The sequence below is a fragment of the Hypanus sabinus genome, chromosome 11, assembly GCF_030144855.1.
Source record: "Hypanus sabinus isolate sHypSab1 chromosome 11, sHypSab1.hap1, whole genome shotgun sequence".
Lineage (NCBI taxonomy): Eukaryota > Metazoa > Chordata > Chondrichthyes > Myliobatiformes > Dasyatidae > Hypanus > Hypanus sabinus.
The window spans coordinates 39,832,485-39,848,764 of NC_082716.1; the positions used below are offsets into that span (position 1 = coordinate 39,832,485).

At 39.8% G+C, this 16,280-nt stretch overlaps 1 protein-coding gene across 5 annotated transcripts in view; it reads right to left on the reverse strand.

Moving 5' to 3' along the window:
- Positions 1-16,280, reverse strand: part of ccdc17 (coiled-coil domain containing 17) — a 116,026-nt gene that overhangs the window by 72,417 nt on the left and 27,329 nt on the right. For 4 of the 5 annotated variants that reach the window (XM_059984181.1, XM_059984183.1, XM_059984182.1 and 1 more), the window contains 2 exons: positions 10,691-10,844; positions 2,038-2,154 (listed from right to left, as the gene is read on the reverse strand). In XM_059984181.1, coding sequence (XP_059840164.1) covers positions 2,038-2,154; positions 10,691-10,844 — 271 coding nt within the window. The remainder of the gene's footprint in view (positions 1-2,037; positions 2,155-10,690; positions 10,845-16,280) is intronic. The other variant, XM_059984184.1, reaches the window with a different exon arrangement.

Sequence of the window (16,280 nt, forward strand, 5' to 3'; positions counted from 1 at the left end):
TCAGCAAACTGTTTGAACCATTGCTACAGTGAGAGATGGTAGCTTGGCAACTTCTCTTTGTCTTACAGCAGCTCAACTTTGCTATGTATGGAAGATAAACAATACCATTCTTTAACAAGGTACTTTGTACAATTGCTATCAGCGCTCTTAGCATAATTACAAATCACTTAAATTACTTAATTCACATTCCCAATATACCCGATAGTTGCTGTGTACAATAGTTCTTTAGATCATCGACTTGGGCCAAATATAGTCTCATCAAGTCAGCTAATGACAATGATACTTCTTCCTTCTCTTACTGCAGAAGCTGTCTACAATATTCTGGCACCAATATTCACTGACACTACCCATTAAGCTTGTTGTGACTGCTGTAGGCATGGAATAATCTGCATGCTCAGTTCTTCATTGGCTGCCTAGGCCATGTCCTGTCAAATATTAATGACTGGACATACCACCTTTATAATATTTTCTTCATTATATCTTGTCAGATAGACTTAGGCTACCTGTTTCAAAGAAAAATCTTGGTTTTGATGATTCTATTGGTCCATATTGGCGTTCCTTTCCATGCCTTGTGACACATTGGGCTTCAACCTTGCCATTTCTTTAGCATTTTTTGTCTGTTTTTTTATGAGGCTGAGTTGCTAGCTTGACACTCAACCCAGCACAGATGGAAAGCATGCATGAGCCAGCCAGATTTGAACCCAGGACCACTTGCCTCGAAGTCCAGTGTGGATGCTACTATACCACAGGCCAGCATATTGGTTCACGTTCATCAATCTAAACTGCCCTTTGCTGGTGAAGAAAAGTACAGAACTAAACAAACCAAAGTTCTTATGTATGAATTTTCCACAGATGTACTGGTACTTAGAATTTTAATTTTTCCATTTAATTATTTGTGTCAAGGAAATTGAACCCACAGATAGTAAATTAAGAGTTTATTAAAAACTCATCAGGACTCAGGAATCTTAAGATTATTTTTAACTTTGGCCTCCTTTTCAAGGCAACAGAAGGCTGATAAGAGAAATGCCGAGGAGATGGCATATGTGAAAGTTAGAAATACAACAGCACTTCTACTTCCTCAGAAGGCTAAGAAAAACTGACAATTGCCCGTTGACCCACTCTGATTTTCAGATACACCATAGAAAGATTCCTATTCAGATAGATTACAGCTTGGTATGGCAACTGCTGTACCAAAGCCTTTACGAAATTGCAGAGCTTTGTCCATCTTGGAAACACAACCTCTCCTCCATTGACTCAATATACCCTTCCCTTTCCCCTCAAAGGAATCAAAGATCCTCACACCTGTTCACTATCTCTTTTCCCCTTTCCATTGGGCAAATGACACAAAAGTTTGAAAATACCAGGCTTAAGGATAGTTTGCATGCTGCTATCATAAAGTGTCCAGAGCTGAACACAATACGCCAAATACAGGGTTCTGGAGCTGCAACATGACCTCATTGCTCTTGAACTCAGTCCCCTGACCAATGAAGGCCAACACACCAGACACCCTCTTAACCACCCTATCAACTTGCTCAAACAAATTTGAGATCTCTAGACTTGGACCACAAGATCCACCACACTGCTGAGAATCGTGCCATTAAACTTGTACTCTGCCTACAAGTTTATCTTCACACTTTTCCAAATTGAAGTCTATCTGCAACTTCTCAGCACAACTCTGCATTCTGCCAGTGTTTCATTGTAAGCTGCAACAACCTTCTACACGATAAAAAGCACCACCAATCTTTGTATCATCTGCAAACTCACAAACCCACCTTTCCACTTAATAACATAGACAGCAAAAAGACCATATGCCAAAAACTAGAGTAGAAGTGAACAGTTGTCTATCATATTGGGTGGAAGCACCTGGTGGCACTTTCTACAGTCAGTGCTAGAGCAACAATAAATGGCTGATTCAACAGACATGCAAATTATAGAATTCTGAATATTATTGCTTCAGTACAGAAAAAGATGGTCAATTTCACCAGTGGGCAAATAATTTTGCATTCTAGCAATATTTCAAATGATTTTTCTACTAACCCTATTTCAGCAGATAGGCTTTCAGAACTGGAAAATGACACCACAGGAAGAGGCACTTTATGTTCCTTTTTCTCCACTGAAGAGTTCTCCGAAACTTTGACTGAATTCTGTTTGACACTATGACAAGGACATAATTACAATCAGTAAATTGCAGAATTTAAAGAACAGACTTACCCTGAGAAATAGGCAAGAATAGAATGATTTTCAGGTGGAACGTTCATAAAGTGAGTGCTTGGGAGATAAATCTTTTAGAGCATTATTTTAGAGTTCCAGGATGAACATTGGTCATGTTGACATTCTAACCCATTTTCTAACTGGAACAGCAAACTACTTCAAGTCAGTCAGCAGATCAAACAGAACTTGCAAGAAAGAAATGCATTTCAGGTCAATCATCAACAGGCAGTTGAGAAACAGTATTATCTGTTTTTATTTTAAATTTTCAACATCAGCAGTATTTTGGTATTTTACTACCTATTCTATTAACTATCAAATTTGTTTACAGAAAAATATTGAAATACAACATAATTCAATTTAAGATCAAAATTATGCATCACATAGGGATTACAAAATGGCTTGTATTAAAGCCATTAAAGTTTTATTTCTAAAAACCATCAGTTGGGAATTACAGTTAAGAAGTGTTAACTGGAGCATTAGATCCTAATAATTATAGTCATATGATAGAATATTTGCATGCAAAGGGGAAGAGAGAGTTGGTGATTACGCTGGATGCAATTGGTTACTTTATTTATTGGCTAATGATTAATTTGCAAACATCATTCATGGCAATCTGTCCAATATTACGGTATTCTATTCCGACCTGTACAGAAGGGATGGTTTGCACCTAAACTGGAGGGAGACTAATATCCTAGTGGGAAGGTTTGCTAGTGCTGTGTAGGTTGTGGGGGTGGGGGGGGGGGGTTAAACTAGAATTACAGGGGAATGGAAACCAGAGCAATAGAACAGTTAGTGGAGCAGTTGTAGAGAAAGAGGAACCAAAAGGTTGAGTGTGGTGGGACTAATGTTCTGAGCTGCATATATTTCAATGCAAGGGATATTGTAGGAAAGGTGGATGAGCTTAGAACATGGATCAGTACATGGAATTATGACATTGTAACCATAGCGTGGCTTGATTGCAGGTGGAGCAGAACTGGCTGCTCAATGTTCCACAGTTCCACTGTTTTAGACGTAATAGAGCTGCAGGGATTAAAAGAGAGCAGTGGCAATACTAGTCAGGGAAAATGTCATGGCAGTCCTCAGTCAGTGAGGTTTTATGGGTAGAACTGAGGAATAAGAAAGGCATGACCAGTTTAATGGGATTATATTGTAGACCACTCAACAGTGTGCGGGATTTGGAGGAACAAATTTGCAGAGAGATTGTTTTCTGCTGCAAAAAACAAAGTTGTTAAGCAGTTAAGAAACAAGGTTGTAGGTGATTTTAACTTCGCCCATGTAATGACTGGGACTCCCATAATGTAAAAGGGCTGAATGGGAAATTGTCTGTCAAATGTATTCAGGGGAGTTTCCTTAATCACTACATAGAAGTCCCCACTATAGAGAGTGCGATACCAAGTCGATTAAGGAATGAGACAGGGCTGGTACAACAGTTTGTGTAAGGGAACACTTTGCATCCAGAAATCATAATGCCATTAGTTTCAAGGTAATTATGGAAAAGGAGGGGTCTGGTCCTTAGATTAAGATTCTAAATTGGAGAAATGACAAATTTGAAGATATCAGAAAAGATCTGGTAAGTGTTGATTGGGATTGGTTGTTTCCTGGCAAAGGTGTACTTCATAAATAGGAGGCCTTCAAAGGTGAAAATATGAGAGTACAAAGTTTGTATGTTCCTGTCAGAATAAAAAGCAAGAATACCAGGTTTAACTGATAAAAAATAAAACATTGACTTTTGAGAGACATTGAGAAAATGGAGCACGTATAGCCAGACAGGAACAAATGAGGTACTTGAGTTTAAGAAATGCAAGAAAACACTTGAGGAAATCAGAAGGGCTAAAAGGCGGCATGAGGTTGCTCTGACAGACAAGATGAAGGAGAATCCTCAGGGCTTCTATAGATATATTAAGAGCAGAATGATAGCAAGGGACAAAATCTGAAGAGAGTAGTAATCTTTGAGTGGAGCTGAAAGAAATGGGGGAGTTCTTAAATGGGTATTTTTCATCTGTATTTACTTGGAAGACAGACACTGCATTTACAGATGTGAGGAAATGCAGCAATGAGGTATTGAACTCTACAGATTACAGAGGTGGTAGTGTTTGCTGCCTTGAGGAAAATTAGGATGGATAAATCTCCAGGGCCTGACAAGGTGCTCTCTCTGACCTTGTGAGAGGCTAGTGCAGAAATTGCAGGGGCCCTGGCAGAGGCATTTAAAATATCATTAGCCATGGGAAAGGTGCCAGAGGATTGAAGGATAGCTAATGTTGCTCCATTGTTTAAGAAAGGGTCTGTGTATAATCCAGGAAGTTATAGGCCAGTGAGCCTGATGTCAGTAGTGGGATAATTATTGGAAGGCAGTCTAAGGGACTAATATACAAATATTTGGATAGACAAGGACTGATTAGGGAAGTCAATATAGCTTTGTGCATAGTAAGACATGTTTAACCAAACTGATTAAGCTTTTCAAGGTAAGTTGATGAAGTGAATGCTTTCTACATGGACTTTAGCAAGGCCTTTGACAAAGTCCTGTATGGGAGGTTGGTCAAGAAGGTTCAGTCATTTGGCATTCAAAACCATAAGACCATAAGATATAGGAGCAGAATCAGGCCATTTGGCTCATTGAGTCTGCTCTGCCATTTCATCATGGCTGATCTATTTTTCCTCTCTGCCCCAATCTCTCACCTACCTCCACATCCCTTCATGCCCTTACCAATCAAGAATCTATCAACCTCTGCTTTAAATATACATAAAGACTTGGCCTCAACAGCTGCTTGTGGCAATGATTTCCACTACTCTCTGGCTAAAGAAATTCCTTCTCAATTCCGTTCTAAAAGGATGCCCCTCTATTTAGAGGCTGTGTCCTCTGGTCTTAGACTCTCTCACCATAGGAAATACCATCTCCATATCCACTCTATCAAGGCCTTTCTCTATTCAATAGGTTTTAATTAAGTCACCCTCATTCTTCTAAATTCTAGTGAATACAGGCCTGGGACCATCAAACGCTCTTCATATGACGAGCCATTCAATCCTAGATTCATTTTTGAGAATCCCCTCTGAACCCTCTCCAATTTTAGCATCCTTTCTCAGATGAGGAGCCTAAAATTGCACACAAAATCCAAGTGAGGCCTCACCAGTGCTTTATAGGCCATAGTCAGCATAATTTCCTCAAGGTAAAATCTTGCCTGACAAATCTGTTGGAGTTCTTTGAAGAAATAACAAACAGAATCAATAAAGGAGAATTGTTTGATGTTGCGTACTTGGATTTTCAGATGGCCTTTGACAGCGTGCCACACATAAGGCTGCTTATCAAGACAAGAGACCATGGTATTACAAGAAAGATATGAGCATGGATAAAGCAACAGTTGATTGGCAGGAGGCAAAGAGTGGGAATAAAGGGAGCCTTTTCTGGCTGGCTGCTGGTGACTAGTGGTGTTCCACAGGACCTGTGTTGGAACCAACTCTTTTTATGATATATATTAGTGATTTGGATGATGGAACTGATGGCTTTGTTGAAAAGTTAGCAGGTCATATAAAGATAGGTGTAGGTAGTTTTAAGGAATTAGAGTATCTACAGAAGGACTTTGACAGATTAGAAGAATGGGCAAAGAAATGGCAGAATGAATACAGTGTTGAGAAGTGTATGGTCATGATAAAGGTAAAATAAATGAAAGGGTTGACTATTTTCTAAATAGAGAGAAAATACAAAAAAAATTGAGGTGCAAAGGGACTTGGGAGTCCTTATGCATGATTCCCCAAATGTAAATTTGTAGGTTGAGTCAATGGTGAGGAAGGCAAATGTGATGTTGGCATTAATTTCAAGAGGACTAGAATATAAAAGCAAGAATGTAATGTTGACATTTTATAAAGCACTGGTGAGGGCTCACTTGGAGTATTGTGAGCAGGTTTGGGTCCCTTATCTGAGAAAGGATGTGCTGCCTATGACTAGTGGTGTTCCACAGGAGTCTGTGTTGGGACCATTTCTTTTTATGTCGATGATATTGGTGATGGAATTGATGGCTTTTGTTGCAAGGTTTGCAGACAATACAAAGACAGATACTTTATTGATCACAAAGGAAAGTACAGTGTCACAGTAGCATTCCAAATGCACAGATATACAAATATTAGAAAAGAAGTAAAAAACAACAGAAAAAATAAGTTACCTTAAAAATAAGATGTACAAGATTTACAAGTTAAAGGTTACAAGATTTATAAGATTTCCAAGACAGGTGGAGGAGCATTTCAAAGAACTCCAACAGATTTGTCGGGCAAGATTTTCCCTTGAGGAAACCATGCTGACTACGATCTATTTTATAATGGGCCTATAATTTCTTTTCTTCTGCCTCTCTCCCTTCTGGAAGAGTGAAGTGACACTTGCAATTTCCCAGTCTTCATGAATCCAGTGATGAAAGATCATTACTAGTGCCTCCAAAATCTCTTCACCATCCTCTTTCAGAACGTTAAGGTGTACACCATCTGGTCCAGATGACTTGTATACCTTCAGACCATTCAGTTTCCCCAAGAACCTTCCCTCTAATTATGGTAACTTCACACACTTCATGCCCCCCCCCCCGTTACCCAGAACTTCCATCATACTGCTAGTGTCTTCCACAAATACAAGATGCAAAATACTTACTCCATTTGTCCACCATTTCCTTGTCCCCCATAATAACATCTCCAGCGCAGTTTTCCAGTGGAACAATATCCACTCTTGCCTCTCTTTTACACTTTATGTATCTAAAGAAACTTTTGGTATCCTGTTCCTCTTTAACATTATTGTCTAGCTTACTGTTATATTCCACCTTTACCTAATTATTTTGTTAGTTGTCTTCTGATGGTATTTAAAAACTTCCCAATCCCCTAACTTCCCACTAAATTTTGCTCTATTTTTCAGCAGTCTCTCTTTGGCTTTTATGTTGGTTTTGACTGCTCTTGTGAGCCATGGCTGTGTCATCCTGCCTTTAGAATACTTCTTCCACTTTGGGTTGTATATAGTCTGTGCCTTCCAAATTGCTTCCAGACGTTCCAACCATTGCTACTCTGCCACCATCCCTGCTGTTCTTTTCCAATCAATTCTGGCCAACTCCTCTCTCATGTCTCTATTATTTCCTTTACTCCAGTGGAATACTGAAACTGACTTCATTAGTTGCCTTTTGTACATGGTAAATGGTAGGGCATTGAAGAATGCAGTAGAACAGAGTGATCTAGGAACAATGGTGCATAGTTCCCTGAAGGTGGAATCTCATGTGACTAGGGTGGTGAAGAAAGCTTTTGGTATGCTGGCCTTTATAAATCACAGTATTGAGTATAGGAGTTGGGATGTAATGTTAAAATTGTACAAGGCATTGGAGAGGCCAAATTTGGAGTATTGTGTACAGTTCTGGTCACCGAATTATAGGAAAGATGTCAATAAATTAGAGAGAGTACAGAGGAGATTTACTAGAATGTTACCTGGGTTTCAGCACCTGAGTTACAGAGAAAGGTTGAACAAGTTAGGTCTGTATTCTTTGGAGCGTAGAAAATTGAGGGAGGATTTGATAGAGGTATTTAAAATTATGAGGGGGATAGAGTTGACGTGGATAGACTTTTTCCATTGAGAGTAGGGGAGATTCAAACAAGAGGACATGAGTTGAGAGTTAAGTGGCAAAAGTTTAGGGATAACATGAGGGGGAACTTCTTTACTCAGAGAGTGGTAGCTGTGTGGAATAAGCTTCCAGTAGAAGTGGTAGAGGTAGGTTCGATTTTGTCATTTAAAGCAAAATTGGATAGGTATATGGACAGGAAAGGAATGAAGGGTTATGGGCTGAGTGCAGGTAGGTGGGACTAGGTGAGAGAAGGGTTTGACACGGACTAGAAGGGCCAAGATGGCCTGTTTTGGTGCTGTAATTGTTATATGGTTATATGGTCAGTGAGGCCTAATTAAGTATTGTGTGTAGTTTTGGTCACCAACCTACAGGAAAGATGTAATTAAGATTGAAAGAGTGCAGAGAAAATGTATAAGGATGTTGCAGGAACTTAAGAACCTGAGTCACAGGGAAAGGTTGAATAGATTAGGACTTTATTCCCTAGAACGTGGAAGATTGAGGGGAGATTTGATAGAGATTTGCAGAAATATGAGTATAGATAGGAAGAATGCAAGCAGGCATTTCTCACTGGTGTTGGGTGAGATTACAACTGGAGATCATAGGTTAACAGTGAAAGGTGAAATGTTTAATGGGAACGTGTGGGGGATCTTCTTCACTTGGAGGGTGGCGAGAGTGTGGAATGAAGTACTAGTGCAAGTCCTGCTGAAGGGTCACAGCCTGAAACGTCGACTGTACTTTTTTCCATAGGTGCTGCCTGGCCTGCTGAGTTCCTCCAGCATTTTGTGTGTGTTGCTTGGATTTCTGGTATCTGCAGATTTTCTCTTGCATGCTAGTGGAAGTGGTGGACAGCAGGTCTATTTCGACATTTAATAAAAATTTGGATATGTACGTCGATAAGAGGGGTGTGGAGTGCAATGGGACTAGGGAGATTAATGTTTTGGCACAGGCTAGATTAGTCAAAACGCCTACTTTTATGCTGTAGTGTAGTGTTTGTAGTTGTAGTGTAGTGCTATGGTTTTATTAACAAGTAGAATATTTGCATCAAAATATTGCCCAGAATACATAAAATTACATCAGTTTTGAATATTGGGCCAACCACAGTGACAATATGGCCAAGAAAACTACCGGTGCCTCTATTTCCTCAAGAAGCAAAGGAATTTTGGCATGCCCCTTTGATCTTCTGCAAATTTTATCAATTCAGCACAGGAAGCTTCTTATCTGGGTGCTTTACTGCTTGGTATGGCAACCGCTCTGCCTATGTCTGCAAAAGTCACAGAGTTGTGGACACAGCTTAGCACATCACAGAAACAGGCTTTCCCTCGATGGGACCCTATCTCCACATCCAGCTGCCTCAGGAAAGCATCATTGCATTTACATCACTATTGGCCCACAGGAGAATCTTGCTGGTCTGGAAATCTGCCCCTCCCCCACCTACTGCTGCTTGGTTAGAGGACGTAATGCTTTTTCTGAAATTAGAAAAGATTAAATTCACTTTGAGGAGGTCTGTGAAAAAGTTCTATTTAAAATGGGGACCTTCCTTGTCATATTTTGGGAGTCTTAAGAAATTACCTACTAGTTGAGGGCATTTGATTGTACTTGGGAAGTTGCCTCCCTTTTAACATGCATATGATTTACCTCACAGGGTGATTGAGGTTGATGAATTGTAATATGAGTGCATTTTGGATCATCTGACATGTTGTGGATGCGTGTGGGCCTTCGTCTTGAAGTAGTGTGGGGGTATGGCTGTGAAATGTCCGTACTTGTACTTGTGAATGTTGTATTGTAAATACATTAGCTGCCATGGTATGTTCTGGGAGGGCAGGTGAGGGGAGGTTTGTTAGGGGTAAGAGATAAAAGCAAAATGCAGGAAAATGTAATCTATTATGTATTCTGTATTGTGTAATTCCTTCAATAAAAATATATTTTAAAAAAAGGAAAGCAGTCAGCATAATCAATGATTCTACCCACTCTAGTTACTCTGTCTTGCATCTGGCAGAAGAAACAAAGCCTGAAAGCACATACCCACTTGGCTCAAGGTCTGTTGACTTCAGCAACTTGGTCATTGTATCTTTTACCTTACCGTCTACCTACGTGCACTTACCCTGCACTGTAACAGTTTATCTAAACTCTTACTGTTTTACCTTGTATTACCCAAGCACTGTTGTAATGAATTCATCTATATTGACAGCATGTAGTTTTCATTGTACCTCAGTACACATGATAATAATAAACGACTTTACTAAAGCCACAAAGCCTAAGCAACGGCGGCGCCTCCAGCAGTGACCTAAAGGGACTAAAAGATTTGAGGGACAGCATTCGTTGTCACAACCTTCACTGATTACAAATGCTGCGAAGGTGATTTAACAGTTTCTAAATGTTCCTGGAACAATTAAAGATAAAATATAAATTATTTAAAAATATGTTGAGGCTAACATTATTTACAATATTCAGAAGTTAAAAATTATTTTCTTTCAACTTAAATGAACTTGCATTGTCATTTGTTTTAAATCCGTTATCCTAAAATCCCTAACTAAATACTCAGATCATGAAACTTAATTAGGTCTAACTTGGCAGAGAAACTGAGAAATAACTCGCAGGATTAAAAAAAATGGGGCATCTTGTCAAAATGACATTTGACCATCTTAACTGAAGCTGTGAAACAAAAATTACAGATTCAGCATCCCAAAGCCGGTTTGAGTTTGCATGCATGGAACCTCCTAACACATGCTTCAACTTACGAGTAAGATCCAAACCAATGTTTTGTTTGGCTTTCCAAATAAAAAACAGTAAATGTCTCAAAAATAGTAAAAGCAATTAAGGCCAACCGGAACATTTACTGAATAATTAATAGAACAAAACAAAATTAATGTAATTATGCATCTCCAGTTGACATTGATACGCACACAGTGTCCATATGAAGGTGTTCAATCTGTTCTCGGAGTGCATCCAGTGACTGCTGGTTCTTCTCCTCCTTTGCCTTGAGCTCCAGCAACATCTGCTCAATGTGGATTGTGAAGTGCTCTTTAGATGAAAGCTCTTCTAACCGCTGATGGATTTCTTGGGGGTGGGGGGGAAACAAAATATTGCATCTCTATAAAAGTCTTGTTAGACCACATTTGGAGAATTGCATCCAGTTCTGGTCACCTTATTAATAGGAAGGATATGGAAGCTTTAGAGAGGGTGTAGAGGTCCTTCAGGATGCTGTCTGGGTTAGAGAATATGTCTTATGAGGAAAGGTTGAGCGAGCTAAGGTTTCTATCTTTGGAGCAAAGGACCATGAGAGGAGACTTGATAGAAGTGTATAAAATGATAAGAGGCAATAGATAGACTGGACATCCAGCGACATTTTCCCAAGGGAGAAATGGTTGAGTATTTAATATTTCAATAACATTTGAGTAATCATGCATCTATATTGTTTGATTAAACTTTCTTGTTCATTTAAATAATTCATTATGGGTTACAAGTATAAATATGTGAATTATATACGTCATCATACTACCACGTAATACGTGTGCACCTTGCTTAAAGCAAACACAAAATTAGACCCGTATTCCAAGAGTCTTCCTTAGCATTCTAAAGACACAAAAATAACATTGTCGATGGAGGTATTTTTAAAACAAACCTGAGGTGACTTTTGAGCATTTGAAGGGCAACAAGATATTTGAGTTTTTAAAAAAGTACAACAAGTGAATACACATCCCAGCATGTACAGAAATTGTCAAGTTAAAAAAAAAAGCTGGCAGTAAATGGAAGAATTCATTTGTTCATTAAGAATTAGTACAGGGTGACAACAATCATTTTCAAAAAAGCAGAAATGACTGGCTACTTTGGAAATATTAATGAGTTTGATTACACTACAGGTAACTGGTTCATGTATACTGAGCAATTTCAACAATATTTTGAAGCAAATGAAACAGGCAATGAGTAACAATTGCCAATTTTCCTGTGTGCACAGAGTTTAAAGACATACAGTTGGCTTCAAAGTTTGACTGCTCTAACCTAACCAGCAGAAATGTGAAATGAAATTTGCTGATATTGTCAATACAATGCGGGACCATTTTGAACAAAATACATTGTTGATTGCAGAACACTTTAGGTTTCATAAGTGGAATAGCTGGAATGAAAGTGTTGTATTTGAATGCATGCAGCATAAGAAATAAAATGGACAGTCTTGAAATTCAGCTACAGATAGGCAAGTATGACTTTGTGGCCATCTCTGAGACTTGAGTAAAGGATGTTTGCCATTGGGAACTGAATGTCCAAGGATATACAGTGTATCGGGTGGTGTGGCCCAGTGTATAAGAAATAATATAAAATTATTAGAAAGGGATGACGTAGGATCGGAAGGTGTAGAGTCTCTATATAACCATATAACAAATACAGCATGGAAACAGGCCATCTTGGCCCTTCTAGTCCATGTCAAACACCTCTCACCTAGTCCCACCTACCTGCACTCAGCCCATAACCCTTCATTCTTTTCCTGTCAATATACTTATCCAATTGCGTACAATTTTGGTCTCCAGTGTTAAGGAAGGACATCCTGGCTGTAGAGGAAGTGCAGCGTAGATTCACGAGGTTAATTCCTGGGATGTCTGGACTGTCTTACACAGAGAGGTTAGAGAGACTGGGCTTGTACACGCTGGAATTAAGGAGATTGAGAGGGGATCTGATTGAAACATAAGATTATTAAGGGATTGGTCAAGATAGAGGCAGGAAATATGTTCCAGATGCTGGGAGAGTCCAGTACCAGAGGGCATGGTTTGAGAATAAGGGGTAGGTCATTTAGGACAGAGTTAAGGAAGAACTTCTCCCAGAGAGTTGTGGGGGTCTGGAATGCACTGCCTCGGAAGGTAGTGGAGGCCAATTCTCTGGATGCTTTCAAGAAGGAACTAGATAGGTATCTTATGGATAGGGGAATCAAGGGATATGGGGACAAGGCAGGAACCGGGTATTGATAGTAGATGATCAGCCATGATCTCAAAATGGCGGTTCAGGCTCGAAGGGCCGAATGGTCTACTTCTGCACCTATTGTCTATTTTACTTTAAATGACAAAATCGAACCTGCCTCTACCACTTCAACTGGAAGCTTGTTTCACACAGCTACCACTCTCTGAGTAAAGAAGTTCCCCCTCGTGTTACCCCTAAACTTTTGCCCCTGAACTCTCAACTCATGTCCTCTTGTTTGATTCTCCCCTACTCTCAATGGAAATCCTCGTCAACTCTATCTATCCCCCTCATAATTTTAAATATCTCTATCAAGTCTCCCCTCAACCTTCTACACTCCAAAGAATTAAGACTTAACTTGTTCAACTTTTCCCTGTAACTTAGGTGCTGAAACCCAGGTAACATTCTAGTAAATCTCTTCTGTACTCTCTCTATTTTGTTGACATCTTTCCTATAAGTTTGGTGACCAGCACTGTACACAATATTCCAAATTCAGCCTTACCAATGCTTTGTACAATTTTAACATTACATCCCAACTCCTATACTCAATGCTCTGATTTATAAAGGCCAACATACCAAAAGCTTTCTTCACCACCCTATCCACATGAGATTCCACCTTCAGGGAACTATGCATCATTATTCCTAGATCATTCTTTTCTTCTAGGAGTTGAGTTAAGAAATGGAAAGGGTAAACGGACCCTAATAGCAGTTGTATACAGGCCTCCCAACAGCAGCTGGGATGTGGATTACAAATTACAGTGGGAGATAGAAAAAGCGTGTCAGTGGGGCAATGTCATGATAATCATTGGGGATTTTAACATGAAAGTGGATAGGGAAAACCAGGCCAGTACTGGACCTCAAGAGAGAGAATTTGTAGAATGTCTAAGGGATAGCTTTTTAGAACAGCTTGTTGTTGAGCCTACTAGGAGATAGGCTGTGCTGAATTGTGAGTTGTGCAATGATCCGGAGGTGATAAAAGAGCTTAAGGTTAAGGAACCCTTAGGGAACAGTGATCATAATATGATCAAGTTCACTTTGAAACTTGAGAAGGAGAAACTAAATTCTAATGTGTCAGTATTTCAGTGGAATAAAGAAAATTATAATGGCATGAGAGGGAAACTGGCCAAGGTTGACTGGAAAGGGATGCTTACAGGAAGGACAGCAGAGCAGAAATGGCTGGAGTTCCTGCGAAAAATGAGGGAAGTGCAAGACAGATATATTCCAAATAAGAAGAAATTTTCAAATGGAAGAAGGACACTACCATGGCTGACAAGTGAAGTCAAACCCTAAAACCAGCAAAAGAGAGGACATACAATGAATCCAAAGCTAGTGGCAAGATAGAGGATTGGGAAGCTTTTAAAAACTTGCAGAAGGAAACTAAGAAGGTCATTAGGAAGGAAAAGGTGGATTATGAAAGGAAGCTGGCGACTGATGTCAAAAGCTTAATTTTAAGTATATGAAGGGTAAAAGAGAGTTAAGGGTAGATACAAGACCAGTAGAAAATGATGCTGGAGATATTGTAATGAGAGACACAGAGGTGGCAGAGGAACTGAATGTGTATTTTGCATCAGTCTTTATAGTGTAAGACATCTGCAGTATACCGGACATTCAAGAGTGTCAGGGAAGTGAAGTTTGTGCAGTGAAAATTACAACTGAGAAGCATAATGGTCTGAGGGTGGATAAATCTCCTGGAGACTCTGAAGGAAGTAGCTGGAGAGATCACAGAGGCATTAACAATGATCTTTCAAGAATTGATAGATTCTGGCATTGTACCGGATGACTGGAAAATTATAAACATTACTCTGCTATTTAAGGGTGGGAGGCAGTAGAAAGGAAACTACAGACCAGTTAGCTTGATATCAGTGGTTGGGAAGTTGTTGGAATCGATCGTTAGGGATGAGATAATGAAATACCTGGAGGCACATGACAAAATAGTCCAAAGCCAGCATGGTTTCCTGAAAGGAAAATCCTGCCTGACTAACCTACTGCAATTCTTTGAGGGAGTTACAAGCAAGGTAGACAAAGGAGATGGAGTAGATGTGGTGTACTTGGATTTTCAGAAGGCCTTTGACAAGGTGACACACATGAGACTGCTTAACAAGATAAGAGTCCATGGAATTACAGGGGAGTTACTAGCATGGGTGGAGCATTGGCTGATTGTCAGAAAACGGAGAGTGGGAATAAAGGGATCCTATTCTGGCTGGCTGCCGGTTACCAGTGGAGTTCCACAGGGGTCAGTGTTGGGACTGCTGCTTGTTACAATGTGTGTCAATGATTTGGGCTATTGGATTTATGGATTAGTAGCTAAGTTTGCCAATGATACAAAGATAAGTGAAGGAGCAGGTAGTGTTGAGAAACAGAGGGCCTGTAGAGAGACTTAGATAGTTTAGGGGAATGGGCAAAGAAGCTGCAAATGAAATACAATGTTGAAAAGTGTATGGTCATGCACTTTGGTGCAAGAAATAAACGGGCAGACTATTATTTAGATGGAGAGAGAATTCAAAATGCAGAGATGCAAAGGGACTTGGGAGTCCTTCTGCAGGATACCCTAAAGGTTAACCTCCAGGTTGAGTCAGTGGTGAATGCGGTGAATGCAATGTTGCCATTCATTTCTAGAGCTATAGAATATAAGAGCAGGGTGTGATGTTGAGGCTGTATAAGGCGCTCGTGAAGCCACACTTGGAATATTGCGAGCAGTTTTGGGCTTCTTATTTTAGAAAGGATATATGGACATTAGAGAGTTCAGAGAAGATTGGCGAGAATAATTCCAGGAATGTAAGGGTTACTGTATGAGGAACACCTGGCACCTCTTGGGCTGTATTCTCTGGAGTTCAGGAGAATAAGGGGGGATCTCATAGAAACATTCCAAACGTTAAAAAGCCCGAACAGATTAGATATGGCGAAGTTATTTCCCATGATAGGGGAGTCTAGGACAAGAGGACACAACTTCAGGATTGAAGGATGTCCATTTAGAACAGAGATGCAGAGAAATTACTTTAGTCAGAGGGGGTAAATCTGTGGAATTTGTTGCCACGAGCAGTTGTGGAGGCCAAGTCACTGGGTGCATTTAATGCATAGATAGATAGGTTCTTGATTAGCCAGGGCAGCAAAGGGTATGGGGAGAAGGCAGGGAAGTGGGGATGACTTGAAGAAATGGATCAGCCCATGATTGAATGGTGGAGCAGACTCAATAGGCTGAATGGCCTGTTTCTGCTTCTATATCTTATGGAATCTAAAAGAAAGGGAATCCATTTCAACATAAGTCACTGAATTGAAGGGATTGCCTGAGCACTGTCAGTTCAATGTTGGACTTATTGATACACTGAGGCATCATTTAGTTAGCAGAATCTTGTGAGAAAACATTCAAAAACAGCTCTAACTGAAGTATAGCTTACATTTAAAGGAACAGTTGAAATTGTTGTTTCAATGGAAACAGCTGAGACACAATTGAATTGCAGTCAAGAATGAAAGTGAACATGAAGAAAATTGCAACATCTAAACAGAAACTGGCTATGTTGAATACATTGTGTTACCATTGTAGCAGGGGCT